Here is a 15,300-nt window from a genome sequence, read left to right as displayed (position 1 = left end):
TTCTGTGGCATGCCCGATTCTTCACTGGTGTTCAGCAGTTCCTCATTTCGGGTTAATTAACGTCAGACTGGAGTCCTATTATAGCCCCCCATTAAACCTGAAACTTCCTCGGTGGATAAACAGTGTACGGAAGTATGCCCGGGATAAATATCGGACCCCCTAGCTTGCCAGGCTTGTGCCTGGGGAGTACAGAAAGGGCAGGGAGGCCCAGCTTCCACTGTGGCTCCCTCCCACTGTTCACTCCTTATTAGAGCAGACTAAGAAGACCTGTAATCCCAGCACTCAGAGGCTGAGGCAGGGGGATGGAGAATATGAGGCCCAAACTGAAATGAAACAAAATGCATAATAAAATAAAACTGAGGGCTCATACTGGGGAGGGGACAGGGGAAACGCAATGAGGGGAACTGCCCCCTTTCATGCCAGGTTCAGCTGTGAGGACTCACCAAAGTTTTCCCAATCCACCTTGCAAAGGTTTAGTCTGAGTACAATTTCATCAGTGCGACTAAGAGAAAATACACTTTGAACTCCAAAGATCAGACCCCTCAACTAAAATATAGAAAGCAGCCTGTTAGAACTCAGACATCACTAATCTAGGTATAAAAGAAGCAGCTGAGAGGAGACATTCCCTATGAGCGAGCGGAACAGACACAAAGTCTCTTACAATGACGCTTCTCTCAAAGCGACTTGGGGCTAGGGGTCAGGCAGGCAGCAGGATGGCTCAATGGATAGGAGCACTTGCTACCAATAACGGCAACCTGAGTTCGCTCCTCAGGGACCACATGGCAGAAGAGAACTGACTTCTGCAGATTTTTCATGCGACCTCCACACGCATGCCATGGTGCATACACCATCTCCCCGCAAATAAATCACTGTAATTTAAATTAAAGAGAGAAGGAAGACAAAAAGCACTAAAAAGGATGTGCTGGGAGCTGGCTCCGGAGACAAAACACTCACCGTCCAAGAATGAGGCCTGTAATTTGGATCCCCACCATTCACATGGCGTGGAAGTCTGCCTGTAATCCCAGGGCTCAGGAGGAAAGAGTACTGGGGGCCAGCTGGTCCCTAGGGCAAGCCGGCTAGCTACATGGATCCAGTCAGCTGGTTCCAGATTCAATGAGACAGCCTGCCTCGGTAAATAAAGTGGAGTGACCAAAGAGGACACCTGACACCCCCCCTCCCCAATAAGTAACTCATGAAGTGCTAGGTGTGCTCAAGTCTGAAGCCACCACACAGCAAGACCCCACTCACACAAAGGACACAGGGAACATAATCTATTCAAATACAAGCACTCCCTCAACCGAACACGTAGGCAGGATTCTTCTACTTTGATTGACTGAGATGAAGACAAAGCCTAAGGAAAACAGGAGATGATGAGATTCTCAGAGCGGTTATAGCTGAAGGTCAGACCAGCTCAGCCCACTCCGACCACTAGTCCTTTCAATATCGTCTATGACCAGGCATCCAGAGTGCTGACCTAGTTAGTGGTAGATCAGATCCACCTGGAAAAATACAAGCACAGTATTTAGAAAATGACCCAGGCAAATCAGGAACGGGCTGTGTGCACTTCACTGCTGGAGTACGGATGGCATAGGTCTTGCCTCATTCTATCATCCTTCCCAGTAAGCTAATCTAACCTTTGCATATACATCAGAAGAAAGCACCTCTGAGGACTCATGGGGGGTGGTCACAACAGCTGCTGACAGTATAACGTAACCCTTGCTTGGGTAAACCTGCAGAGACAAACCAGCTGGTTTCCGGGTGATTACTCAGCCCTGGCAACTGTCCTCTTAGCAGGGAACACCTCTGATTCCGGCCCTTGCCTTCCAGAAAAGTCCTTAAAACAACAACAACAACAACAACAACAACAAAACCCACACAGTCCATTTGTGTTAGTTCTAGACTGAGACACTGCTACTGCTCCACCCCCTTACCTGACCAACCAATCAGCAACTCTCTCAGAGCTAAGGCCAGGTCCTAGGATATCCCCAGGGCTCATACACATGGAAGCTTCATAGAAGCCAACCAACAAACATTAAGAGGGAAGGGAGACCACTTCCAGGTTCCGAAGTTACAACCATCACTGGAGGTCAGTTATGTACTCTAGAGGCAGAAAATGTTTCTGCACCGGGGGTGGGGTGGGTGGGGTGTTGAACAAACTCTCTAGCATGATGAATAGTTCACTGGATGAGATGGTCGTCTCTTTTCCTTTCCTGCCTTACCCAATTTTTAAAAACAAACATCTATTTTTGTTGTTAAAAGAAAAACATTTAAAGGCATCTAATTTTAGAAATCTGTAATTTCATAACAGAAGCAACACAGCAACCACCAATAGCAATCCAGCAATAAATTGGCATTAATTTATGTGTATTAAGCACCCTTAAGGGGATGATAGATCATTTCCTACAAGGATAGAAGTGTGCAAAGGTTCACCTCCCTGGGAGACAGCAAGAGAGCCCAGAGTTAGGCTTGTATAATACAACCTACATCATTTTTATTTTTAAAGAACTTCTAAAATAGGGTTTTTCAACCTGTGGTTCATAACCCCTTGCGGGGGGGGGGGTGGGGGTGGTTGCCTAAGACCATCATAAAATGTGCAGATATTTATATGATGATTCATAATAGTAGCAAAATTAGTTATGAAGTGGCAACAAAAATAATTTTATGGTGGGAAGGGGGGGTCACAATATGAAGAATTGTATTAAAGGGTGGCAGCATTAGACAGGTTGAGAACCACTGTTTTAACATCTGCCTGCCTCTGCCTCCCAAGTGCCGGGATTTAAAAGCATGGGCCACAATGCCCAGCGGGAACTTTAAAAACAAACAACAACAAAAACAGACATGTGGGTCTCCCTTCCCGTGACATCAGCCCTCTATTTACCACAAGCTTGCACGCTGGTCCGTAACTCTCCAGGATTTTTTTTTTTCTTCCCTTTTTGACCATATAATTACTGTGGATGGAAAGCGGGAGGCAAACCACTGGTTTTAGCTATGTCAAAAACTCAGCAGAGGGGCTGGAGGGATGGCTCAGTGCTAAAAGCTCTGGTTGCTCTTGTCTGAGGACCTGAGTTCAGTCTCCAGCACCCACACCTGATGGCTCACAACCCCCCGTATCTCCGCCTTCAAGGGATCCTCAACCCTATGCAGGTGGCCCTCCTAAATCACTCCGCACACATGCGTGGCCATGTCCTTGCAGAAATCCTGCCTGCGACTGTCACAGGCCGTGGTTCACTTACTGTTGGGGTACTTGAAGGACAACTCACAGGAGTCAGCTCTCTCTGTTCACCATGTAAGGCCTGGGGCTCAAACTCAGGTCACCAGGCTTGGGGACAAGCTCCCTTACCCGGAAGCAATCGCGCTAGCCCTAAAACAATGTTCTTTAAGGAAATAAAGCCAACGAAACTTCCGGAGATGCACTGTATCCAAAACTCAAGTTTCCTTAACACAAGACCATTCATTATCGCCACATTCATCCCACTGCCCTGTGTGGGGCCAAATTTAGCCCTTCATTTATTTCCTGCGTGGGCACCGCTCAGCGCGTCTTTTCTAAGTCAACCGACATTCATCAGGATCTCAGCAGGTACCTGATGCACTTCAAATGATAAGCGGGCCATCTCAGGAGGGGGGGCTCTGGATTTTACTGCCCTCGCCACAGCACCCTAGTGCCATTTATTAGACCCTCAAGGCTTGATCACCCAATGTATACCACTGGATGATGAGCCGCTGCCTTCCCCTATGCAGGGCAGACGCTGCGAAGATCCATCATGTACCGCCACCTGTGTGAATGGACCCACATGGAAATATTACTGGATGCTAAACAACAACAAGGACCACAGTTGAATTTTTTTTTTTTTTTTTTCAGAGCTGAGGACCGAACCCAGGGCCTTGTGCTTGCTAGGCAAGCGCTCTACCACTGAGCTAAATCCCCAACCCCACAGTTGAATTTTTGTACTTAAGTGAAATTCAAGTGCATGGGGGTGGGGGGGCGCGGCGGCGGCAAAATGTCCCTTTCAACTGCTGCAGGACACACACCTCTCTTCCTTGATGGCAGTGCTCAGAGACCTCTCAGGTGACACTGTGACATTTCAGCAGCTCAATTCGACAGAACAAATGGAGTGATGCAGACTGCCAAGGCTTCTAGGGAGAAGGTAATGACCCCAGTTCATCTACCTCCAGGGCATAAGGATCCTATATATTCTTCAGCATGGCTGGAGGTCTCTCCATCCCTCTCCTGGAGGAGCAGGGGGCACGACTCTTGGACCCAAGCTTTGCAAGTAACGGGCATAGCTCCAAAGATCAGCTCTCATCCAATTGTGAAATGATAGACTTGCTACTGCTTCAGGAAAGAGGAGGAAGAGGGGGAGATGAAAACCTATCAACGGCAGCGGGGAGAGTGTGTAGAAACACAGGTGCTGTCATGTAATATCTCCGTTTTTAATGTGTCTCTTCGTAAATTTTTTCCCAAATATTCTTGGGAGAACAAGACAGTGTCATTACAATGCCAATACGGAGTCTAATAAAAGGCTTCAAAACTTCCAGAATTTGAGGTTGATGTTGAAAACTGAGCTTCAAAACATGTATGGAGGTCATGGGATTTTACTGCCTGAGTGCAGGAGAATGCTCAAGGACTAAAGGTTAGTCCTCTACTCTCCCTGCCTCAAAACACCCAACAAACAGCAGGTACCACCGGCCCCCTTCCAACAGGCCCTTCCAGCTGCTGGAATCTTCAAGCACAGTTGTCAGTGTGAATGGGATGCTAACAGACCTTGTCTGGTTCTCCACAGCTATGGCTTTAAGATATACTCTGTTCTCCAACAACAACAAAGTCAAGGACTTCACTCCTGTATAAATCACAGGCAGGGACAAGCCACGAACACACTGACCAGTCAGTGCTCTCTCTTCATCCACTCACACTATAAAACATGCACTCTGGTGGCTATGTGTTCCAGTCACGAGTGGGGTGTCACAGTTTGGCTTTTATTGCGAGCCACTTACCTTTTGGGCAACATAAAAGGCGTTTTCTAACACAAGAACAGCCCCAATTTGAAGGGCAAGAATCCAAAATGTAAATTTAAAATGTATTAAACATTTCCCTGTTTTGCCTGAAAAAAAATTAACGATTGTCAGTCTCACATAGAGACAGGGAGGGAAAAGGGGAGTTGGTCAGTAGGGGGGCGCTTAACAGGAAGGGGGTTTGAAGAGGAAGTGTCCTTAATAGGGATTTAGGTCACTGACAGGGAGCAGGAAGCTTGACAGGATGGAATGGGGTGGCAGGGAGGAGGGGGTTCATGGGGCATAGAGGTACTAATAAAGATGAGGGAGGTCGATGAGGATTAAAGGAAGATACAAGGGTGCACAGAAGAAAATAATCGGAATGTCACGTGTGCGTGCGTGAAACTGCCGAGTCACAACATGAATCAATTAAAAAATATAACAAAAAGGAAACCTTTTCCCAAGGACTCCGACTCTGTGCTGTACTGGCAGGTGTAGTTTCCTGCAGCTGTAGACGGCACAGGACACTCGGCAGTGTCCTCAGAAGCTGGGCTCTTAGCACACCCGTGTGAGTCACCCGCTAGGACTAGGAACTGAGGGTAATACCATGGAACACTGCTAGCACCAAGGTCTGGCCCAAATGACTCACTGTTAACGACGAGCTTATGCCCTCAAAAGTGCGCTGCCACAGCCTGTCTCTCTCCACACCCTGTGAGGGCGAGGAAGGATCCATTTACCACTCCCCAGCATTTCTGTTATCAGCATGGCGGTGCGGTCTGCTGACACTCTGGTGGCCTTCTCTCTGGAGCACTTCTTCCTGCCAGGACATCTGTTTCCCTGAACTCGACTGGACGTGGGTGTCTCTCTCTAGCTGGTCTGGGTCTGTCTTTTCTGCCTTCATCTAGGTATGTCCCAGTCTCCTCTGCTGCCCCGTGGCTGCTTCCCTCCACGGCCGGCCTCCATCCAGCACTAACCTCATCACTGACCACTGGAGACCACTTGTTGTCCCAGAACAAGGCTCCAGGCCAGAAAACTTCTATCATCTTTCCTGGGAGACTGTGACAACCGGGGGGTACGTGATAAAGACGTGAGCTCATAAAGAATCATGCCATCCGAGTAGCGCAACTGAGGTACGGGCAAAATCAAAGTCCAAGGAGGCGGGTCCCAAGGACTCATGAGGAGAGAAGCCTCAGAAAGTGAAGTGTGGGTGAACAGGCAGAGGAAGGGGGAGATGTCTGTTGCTCATGTTCCTGGAAAACGGGTAGCCCCAAATACCCAAAGGGACAGGTAACAACTTTTTTTTTTTTAAGATTTGTTTTAACATGAGCGTTCACACTTATGTCTATGTAGATGTATGGGCACTCATGTGTGTAGGTGTCCAGAGGCCAGAAATGGGCGCTGGATCCCTCAGAGCTGGAGGTACAGGTGTTTGTGAATTAGCAGCCTTGGGTGGGTGACGGGATTCAAACTCACTCCTCACGATTACGCAGCAAGGACTCTTCACTGCTGAACCATCTCTCCGGCTCAACAACCTCCACTGTTTAAGGGCAGCTGCTGTGAGACTTGTCACGGGGAATGTGATCACGGGGTCAGCACAGTGTCTAACCTCCCTGACGTTCTAGGGAGCCTACGACGGAGACACAACTGAGCCAAGTGCGGAATGTTACAACATGTGCAGATGCCTGGCTCACTGGAGGACAGACTGGGAGGCCTGAAGGGGCATGGAAGACAGTGTTCTAGGCAGAGGGAACAAGCCCAAGAAGGCACTGGAAACAGCAAAGCTTCTGACGCATCTGAGCACGTTTTTTCCACCTGCAGGTCACAGCCCGTTGCTGGGTTGTGAAATTGGCCTTGTCTTTTGTGACCCACATCTTCCAAAAATGAGGCAGGATTGAAGAATCAACCCTCAGCCCGTGAGCGCCTACCTTCTTAAACTCACCATAGTCACACACTGTGACAACAATGGGTCCTGGGCTGGGTGATCGTGTGAACTGATTCTTCCGAGCACCAGAGGAGAGAGAGAGAGGGCCACCAATTACATGGAGTGTGAGGGGGGGGGGGGTGGGGGTGAAGAAACTCCCTGAAACCTGCAAATTAGATATTATGCCTATTTCACAAAAAGGTCAAACTACAGGCCTGGGGTCACAGGGCTCATTCCAGAAGAGAGGGAGAATGGATCCCAGGGAAACGTCTGGAAGTTACTTTGGCTGAAGAGCTGGCATTATAGTTGTTAATGAAATCCAGTGACTGCACCAACCCAGAATCCACCCTTCCCATATGGATTTTGAGAGAGTAGAGACAACTCACATAAGAAGACACTCAAAATCCCGTGAATAACGGATAGAGTTACTTGGGGCCAATTGTGGGAGGAAGGAAGGGGGAGAGGGACAGAAGGAGGGAGGGCAGGCAGGCATTTGGCCCATGGCAGGCAACTGTGTGCCATTCAAGCAGAGTCACATGACTGAGTTTACTCCACTATCTTCCTGCTTTGTTCGTGATTTGAGCATCTATGCTGGGTGCTGGATGGCCACTATTTCTTTATCTCTTTCAGTGGTCCATCTGGTGTTCCTGTAACAAAATACCCAAAGCTAGGGAGTGATGAAAGTTTAGTCAGTATACACCTTTGGAGGCTCAAAGTCCAAGACTGGGTTCGCTTCTGAAGAGGGTCCCCTGGGTTGGCATCTCAACATGGTGTGTAGCATCACAGTAGGATACTGGACAGAGAGATAGGAAACCAGAGGCTAGTGGGTTTCTCTCTCCAACACCAGAACTACAGCATTCTGAACGCAGTGCCCCCAGTGACCCAACTCCTTCCTGCCAGCTCCTACAGGTTCCAGGCCATGCCAGCAGCACCGCATTGCCGCACCGATTGGTCACATCCAAGGCACCGCGTTTCTCGTGAGACAAGACAGTTTTCTGAGCCAAGTGCTGAGAAGGCCCTGGTAACTGGGGAGCTGGGCTCCACCTAATAAGCTATTATCATGTGACTTGCCTGGTAGACAGGTGAGGACATTCTTACCCAGGTGACAGTAACCATTTCTGGATCAAGATTTTCAGACACAGAAAAAGAAAAGGAAAAACTTCTAAATGCTGTTACTGTCCCCTGAGAAAATGTGAAGAGCAAGCCAAGAGACTTATAGTGACCAAGCTGTCGGGAAAGACCTACTGAGGAGGATTCACAGGCAATGGACAGTGTTTACTAAAGGCCATGTTGGCCAGACTAGTCATGTTTACTACTGTGTTCAGCAAAGACCCCGCAGGTTGCCACTCTCTTCTGCAGGCTCTCAAACATCTGCTTATAAATTCTCTTCAGTTGGGGTTGGGGGATTTAGCTCAGTGGTAGAGCGCTTGCCTAGCAAGCGCAAGGCCCTGGGTACAGTCCTCAGCTCTGGCAAAAAACAAAAAAAAACAAAACAAAAAACCTATTCTCTTCGGCATCAAGCATTTAGAATGTGAAGTGAACCCTAAGTAAACAGGAACTGTGTGGGCTGTTTGAATAGACAGAAGGTGAGTTCCCTGAGGGACACAGAACACGCCCCCTTGTCTAGAACACCAGACTGGGGACGTTCCCTTCACCTGTCATGTGACCTTCGTAACAGGAGAGAGCTTGGTACCTCTGTCTCTCTCTGAGTCCATCTCTGAGAAGGGAGCCCGAGTGGGATGGGCCACTGACTGGCCAAATTTATCTGTCACTAGGGAGCAAGTCCCAGGAGTCTCTCCTCCTCTGCAGAATGCTCTGCAGGAGGTGCAACAGGAAAAGAGAGAAGATTGTTGTGACTTCTGAAAGCAGAGCTGATCTCCCCAAATCCTTATTGTCTCGGGTCCCCATAGGGTTTGAGGATGACATTTATCTTTCCACCAACAGGGCCTTTCAACTACGAGTTCACAAGCTGCAACAAAAACCCCAGCAGCAGCAGCAGCTTGCATGGTCCAGGAGCCTTACTCATTGGGCTGCTAACCTTCCCCCGCCTTCATGATGAAAGAATCCAGGCCCTGCATCTAAGAGAAGACCCAACTCGACTCATTAACCTGTCGTGAGGAGGCCCTAACTTTCAACGCCATCAACTGACAGCAAGGTCCTCGTGTAAGTGAGGTTCAGTGTGGCCTCCAGAAGGGGGAGCCCATGAGCACAGCTCATGGCCAGGTAACAACCTCCTCTTCATGAAGAACAGGGATGATGCACCTCTTCAAAACCCTTCCAGCCTAAGCTGCACCTTCCAAGGAACACAGCGTTCTGGTGGAATGCCCTCCAAGAACCCTTCCTCAGGTTCAATCCACCGTGTTAATTATGCTAAAATTATGTTTTGTGCGATTTTTAATAGTGACCATGTGATCCAGCAATTTTCATTCCTAGGTAGGTTCTTATGGTCATAAAGGTGAGGGTTTCTTGCTGTTCACACAGGAAAAGAATAACAAACTATATACAAATCTTTGTAAAACACTGTTAACAATCAACTCAAACACCTATTAGATGAGTGGATAAGTGAGATGTGGTATCCCGCATACAGTAGGAAATTATTTGGCCAGAAAAGGGATTGAAGTGTGCAGACATGGTATGCCTATGCTAAACGAAGGGTGTTTCTCTCAAGAACCCCCATACTGTATGGTGTGTGTTGGAAGAAATGCCTAGAGTAGGCAGATCCAGCTACAGAAGGCAGTGCAGTGCTTAAGGGGAGCGGGACAGACAGGTGGAGGGCACAGAGCTTCTGCCTGATTCTGTGGGACTGTTCCAACACTGACTAGTCAACGGTGGCACAACTGTGAACACACGAAACAAAGTATGTGACCCGTGAATTACATCTCAATAGAACCGTGTCTAAATGGGGAGCGGGGTGCGGGTCAGCAGCACGGGCTACGTGTTGAATGCCTGCCCACTTAGCATGCCAGGAAGGCCTGGGTTTGTTTGATTCCCTGGGTTAGAAACTGGGTGTGGTGAACTGTACCTCTAATCCCACTGGAGGCAGGGCCAGACTGTTCATCTGTTCGAGGTCAGCCTCGGCTCCAACAGTGAGTTTGAGGCCAACCTGGGTGACCTGAGATCCTGTCTTCAAAAACAGAACAAGAGGAAAACCTAAACAGAGGAACCCAGCTTCACACCTGGTTCCTTCCGTTCACACCACTATCAGGTCCTGAACACTGCTCCCACTTCATGCTGTCTTCTAACGGGTAAACGACAGCGCCCTTGTGCTCAAGGCAACACTCAGGGCGGTTCTGCCTAACCATGGTGTCTTCATGGGGCCATAGGACAGAACACTCTCCCCTAGCACCTACGGCTACAACAGTGGCTGACCGTTTGAAAACACAAACGCACACACCACTGACGGCAACGGGCCATGTGTGCATAGCACGGAACAGCACACACCGTGCAAAGCCATGCTGCCTGCAACAGGCGGCATGGCACCCCACTCAGATACCATACAGATACACAGAGCTGCTCAGGTGATACCGTAGAGGCCCCACTGTGGCTCACAAGGAACCAGAACATCCCTCCCACACGTTGGTTAAGATTACCTGCAGAGTTAAAAAGATAGTTCTTCACATTTGACCACCCAGACCCACCCACACGAATGCGAGACAAATTTTAGGCAATGTTACATCTCTCCACTTTAATGAAAATATAATCTCGACACACCTCACCTCAGATTCCCTTCCACCAAGAGGCTCTGCAAAGGCACACTCTGCTGGAGACCCTTTCCTAGTCAGAAGCAAGTTCACAGACAGAATGTACAGCCTGCAAAGAGTCTAGACCCCGAAAGACACTGGGTTCCACCATCCCTGCTCCAGGTTGGCCTTCACACCCCCTTTTGTGTAAGCTTCCTCTGAGACTGATACATTCTACCCTGCACCATAGTTCCTGAAGCAGGAAGGTAAACAAACTCAAAAGGGCTCCAGGAAGTCCCTGAAATCCACTCGATTTACTAGGCCCCTTATGCCAGAGTCAGCAATAAAAACCTAGAGTCCCTCACCTTAGACTCAAGGAACCAAAGCTGCAAAGAAGACTTTGAGGCCCAACCAGCTGCCTGGAAGCTGGCAGAAACTGGCTGACCTGCCTGAGAGAGGTCTGGACGCTATCTGTGGAACATGCCTGCAGGCTGTGCAGTATGCTCCACATTTCCAGATCTGGTGAGCTGTGGCCAGTGCTGGGGTAGGCCTTGGGGATAGAGCTGTCTCTGAGTCATTTCTGCTCTGATAACCCCTCACCCACGTTCCTGTCGGCAACCTCAATAAAACTCACTGGTTCACCAGGTTGGACTTTGGTGGTGTCCATATCTTGCCTGCTGTGAGGTCCCTACCTGGGGTGGGTAGACATGTGTATTGTGTCTCCCCTGGAAAAGTGATGTCACCGGATATCCATTCCCTACCTCCCCAAGGCCTATGAGAGATCACAGCCCCTTTCTGCTGACGCTAACTTACTTCCTCCACCTTGTGGCTACAATGGGACACCTGGGGAGAGGGTCACAGCTTATGAACACATACTAGGCAGAGGCTGCTTAAAATACTGGCTACCAACACTGTAACATCCCAGCACAGTTCGAACAATACCGACACTGTGAGACTCTTATGGAGCTGCCTGGATGTCCCTCAGTGAAATGGTCTAGATGCCTGGGACTTGGATCCCGGATGAAGACACAAATCCTCAGAGGTTTACCTAGCAGGGCTGTTTACCGTCACGGCAATGATAAACACTGGAACAAAACGGTTTAAAAATGGGGAAACAAGTCTTCTAAAACTCAGATATCCTATCTACCCTTGAAAGCTGATTAATAGAAATAGAGTGCTCTAGGTATACTTCGGAAACAACCAGCCCTTGGAAACCAAATCTGACATGGAAGGGATGAGGACATTTTTAAAGAAACCATTCAGTCCCACAAAACCCAGGATCAATCAGTCCCCTCCTCTGATACCTTTGTGCGGGGGGGGGGGGGGGGGGGGGGGGGGGGGTGTCTATGTAAATAATAAGAAAAAGAAAAGTCACTGTAGGCTGAAAACACCCCTCACTCCCATCCCGGCTTCAACTCAGGCAACTGTTCACAATTAGAGTTATTAGAGTTACAGTGACGGACAAACGGGTCAGCACAGGGATGGACAAACAGAAAGGACGCAGGCTACGGAAGGGATCAGAGTGCTAGCCTAAGAGGTGTGTAGCCAAATCATTGTACAGTATTCAGCATCTGTAAGACGGGGCTGGGATGTCTTATCCTACCTGGCTCAGCTTTGTGTGGAAGGCCAGAGCCGCACACCGTGAACGGCCTTTTAGAATGCGTCTTAGGGAAGTGTCATTTCGGGCTGCTGAGTGAGAAAAGGCACCAAAGGTCACAGTGCTGGGGAAAAGCAGCCTGAACGGAAGGATGGCGGCTGCCACAGCTGTGTATGACTTCCGTAGATGGACCAGTGTGTGCTTCTAAGGCTACTTCAGGAACGGACACCCACCCCAGCCTGTCAGACATGAGGATGGGTCCAGTTATACCAGCGTTCCCGGTTTTGTTTGCTAATGGAGGTCATACTACCCAGGATGAGCCGACCAGGTCTAGCACTCCTTTATCAGTCTTCGCAAGGCTAGCTGGGTGGATCCTGTTGCTGCGAGAGGGCTAGAATTGTGGGAAGATGTCCATTGTTCCTGCCGAACCACTCTTGAAAGCAGCTTTTGGTCCCCACAAGCCTGCCATAGGACGGACCCAGAAACCGTCCTGGTGTTAGAGCTTTCCCCCTCTACTTCACAGAAAAGGACCCCGATGCTTCCCCCGCTATAAATCAGGAGCTCACCAAAGTGTTTGTGAAGCAGACTAACTGTGGCTAAAGTGAGCGAGCGTGTGAGAGAATGAACAGGGACTCTGGAAACTCACCGACCTTTGCTGTGGGAGGGAAGAGCTGAAAGGAGTCTCCCTCTCCTCCTTCTCTGTGGTACCCCCACCCCCCAATCCTCCCACCCCACCCCCCACCCGCCAAGGTAGGCTTAAAGACAAAGCCAAGGGAGCTGGGGCTCACCTGCTCTAAGGTGAGCTGCTTGGAGATGGTGTCATTCTCCAGCTTCTTAATCTTCTTCATCAGCTTGTTGACCTGAAACTCCTGTTCCTGCTCCAGATGCTGCTCCAGCTCCGCTTTCTCATGCTGCAGCTGGAAGAGAAGGACATGGGTGTGGGCCCTGAGCAACTCCAACGCCATAAACACCATGCAAATGCGGGCTTCTGAAGGGCTGCACCAGTGGGCCGCTGCTCACTCACACACACAACCACATTGCCCGCCTGTGCTCACTAGCGCATGACTGGTAGCTGCTTCCCTGTCAACACCGGGCATCATCCAAAGAGCAAATACTAAACCACAATTAAGCATGGTTATCTATTCTAAAAGAGGTCAGTGGATGTCTCTGCAGGGGGGAACTGGGAACTCGGGGAACAGAAGGGAAGGGCACTTAGAATATGTACTGCCATCTAAGTTATGCATCACAGACAGAAAGACTAAAGGACTTTGGGCACACGAATGCCAAGAGCATGTGGAGGTCAAAGGGCAACTTTCAAGAGAAGGTGAGCTCTCTTCTGCCCGGAGACTTGGGGCTGAACTGACGTCACTGGGGTTTGTGACAAGGGTCTCTGCCCGCCGACTCGGCCATCTCACCAGCCCAAGGAATTTTCCATGTAGAAACTGTACACTGCCAGTCATCAAATTAACTGTAATCTACTCAGATCTGCATCATGTCTGTAGAAGGAGATGTCACAATCCAAAAATACACTTAGCAAATTATTCAGAATTATGCGATTTCCCAAGGTGCGCGTAAGCTGGTGTTGGCAAAAATCAGCAACATTAGTTTTCTTTGCATAATGAAATCATCCATCACACCTCCTACGTCTTGCTAAAGAACCCGGGGCGTGGGGGGGGAGAGAAACAGGGCGGAACCTTAGATAGGCAATTAAACGTTAAAGCTATGGTGTAAAATTTTACGTAAAAATTTTACGTAATTTTTAAATAAAAACCAACCTTCAAAACCAAAAGGAAATTAAAGAAACCCAGGGGCCACAGGGGAGGCCAGAGTGCCCACTAATAACTAGCCATGGTCTCCAGCACTCTCCTGGGTGGGTGGGGTCAATGAGAGAGGGACAATAATCCACGGCGAGAGTCAGCCCTCTGCTTCAGAACCCTGGAGAAACTAAGCCAAAGGTGCTGGAAACAAAGTACACAAAGTTTAACTCTGGCTGAACACGACGCTCTTCCTTGAGCAGTGGGGCTCATGACAGTCACCTCCATTTTTATATAGAACACAACAGCTCACCGAACAGAGCTCCGGAACCACACCCTGCTCCTGACCCCATCCCTCAGCAGACCCAAGACAGGCCGGGAAGGCCGCCTTCAGACTCTGCCCCCAGGTGTGCCTAGAGACATGTTTGACCCTTGGACAGTCAAATGATTAAATCCAAGAAAAATTAGGCTAGCCGCTCTTCCTCGGGAAGGTACAGTGGGTGACTGGGAGACCCTGGCCAGATCACTCCAAAAGGGACACCACACACTCACATTTGGCAGGATTTCTGCTGCTTAGGAAGTGCGCACTCTGTTTAAAAGCAACTTTTCAATCTGATGCCATCTTCCACCATGGGAAGCGTTAACTCAAACAGCTGCTCCAAAACATCATCTTCAAAAGCAAGCTGGTCACCCTTGCAGGGACCCAGAAGGATAACGGAAAGCAGATGTGAGGTGATGCTTACCGGGGTAAACCTATTCTTAGCTCATTCTTGAAAACTCGGGTTCTGCAAGACCATGCAGTAATTAAAACAGACAGAGCCCTGGGAAGAGACTCTGAGCATCGGACCCTGGAAAATAAGCAGGGCGTTCACCAAATACTGCCGCCATATTCTACAGCTGTGTGGTTGGAGGTATGATGGTGGTGGCAGGTGACCCCACTGTGAAGATGTCCTCGTGCCTCGAAACAGACTAGCGACATTAGGCCTGTCTGTGAGGTAAGGGCAGGAGGCACTTAAGTCTTAAACCCTTTAATCCATTTGCATAAAGGTGTTTCTAAATACATCCAACATGTTTCTCAACGGCAGACATTTTATTAGCTAAAAACGGCTCCTATAATTTTTCTTTCCTTTCCTTTTTTTTTTTTTTTAAGAGTACTATTGATTCTGCCCCAGGTAAATGAAAACAATCAAGAATGGAATCTAACTCGGGAAAGCTTCTGGCCTAACCAGCATCATCTGTCAGAGAATGTTAATCCGAGAACAGAGAGGCTCCGGCTGATGGCAGGAAGTCATATTTAGACAGATGTTCGGCTGCTGTCAATAACTAGGCGAGGCGTCTCCCTTAAAAGACTGCACAGTG

General features: G+C 49.0%; 1 protein-coding gene across 1 annotated transcript in view; it reads right to left on the bottom strand.

The window, feature by feature from the left end:
* Positions 1-15,300, bottom strand: part of Ccdc6 (coiled-coil domain containing 6) — a 98,138-nt gene that overhangs the window by 25,105 nt on the left and 57,733 nt on the right. Inside the window, exon 3 of the mRNA XM_036168221.1 lies at positions 12,976-13,104. Within this exon, the coding sequence (XP_036024114.1) occupies positions 12,976-13,104 (129 nt within the window). The remainder of the gene's footprint in view (positions 1-12,975; positions 13,105-15,300) is intronic.

The sequence above is a fragment of the Onychomys torridus genome, chromosome 18, assembly GCF_903995425.1.
Source record: "Onychomys torridus chromosome 18, mOncTor1.1, whole genome shotgun sequence".
NCBI classification, from domain to species: Eukaryota; Metazoa; Chordata; class Mammalia; order Rodentia; family Cricetidae; genus Onychomys; species Onychomys torridus.
Note: the sequence above shows the minus strand (reverse complement) of the source record. Positions and strands in the feature narration are given on the sequence as shown.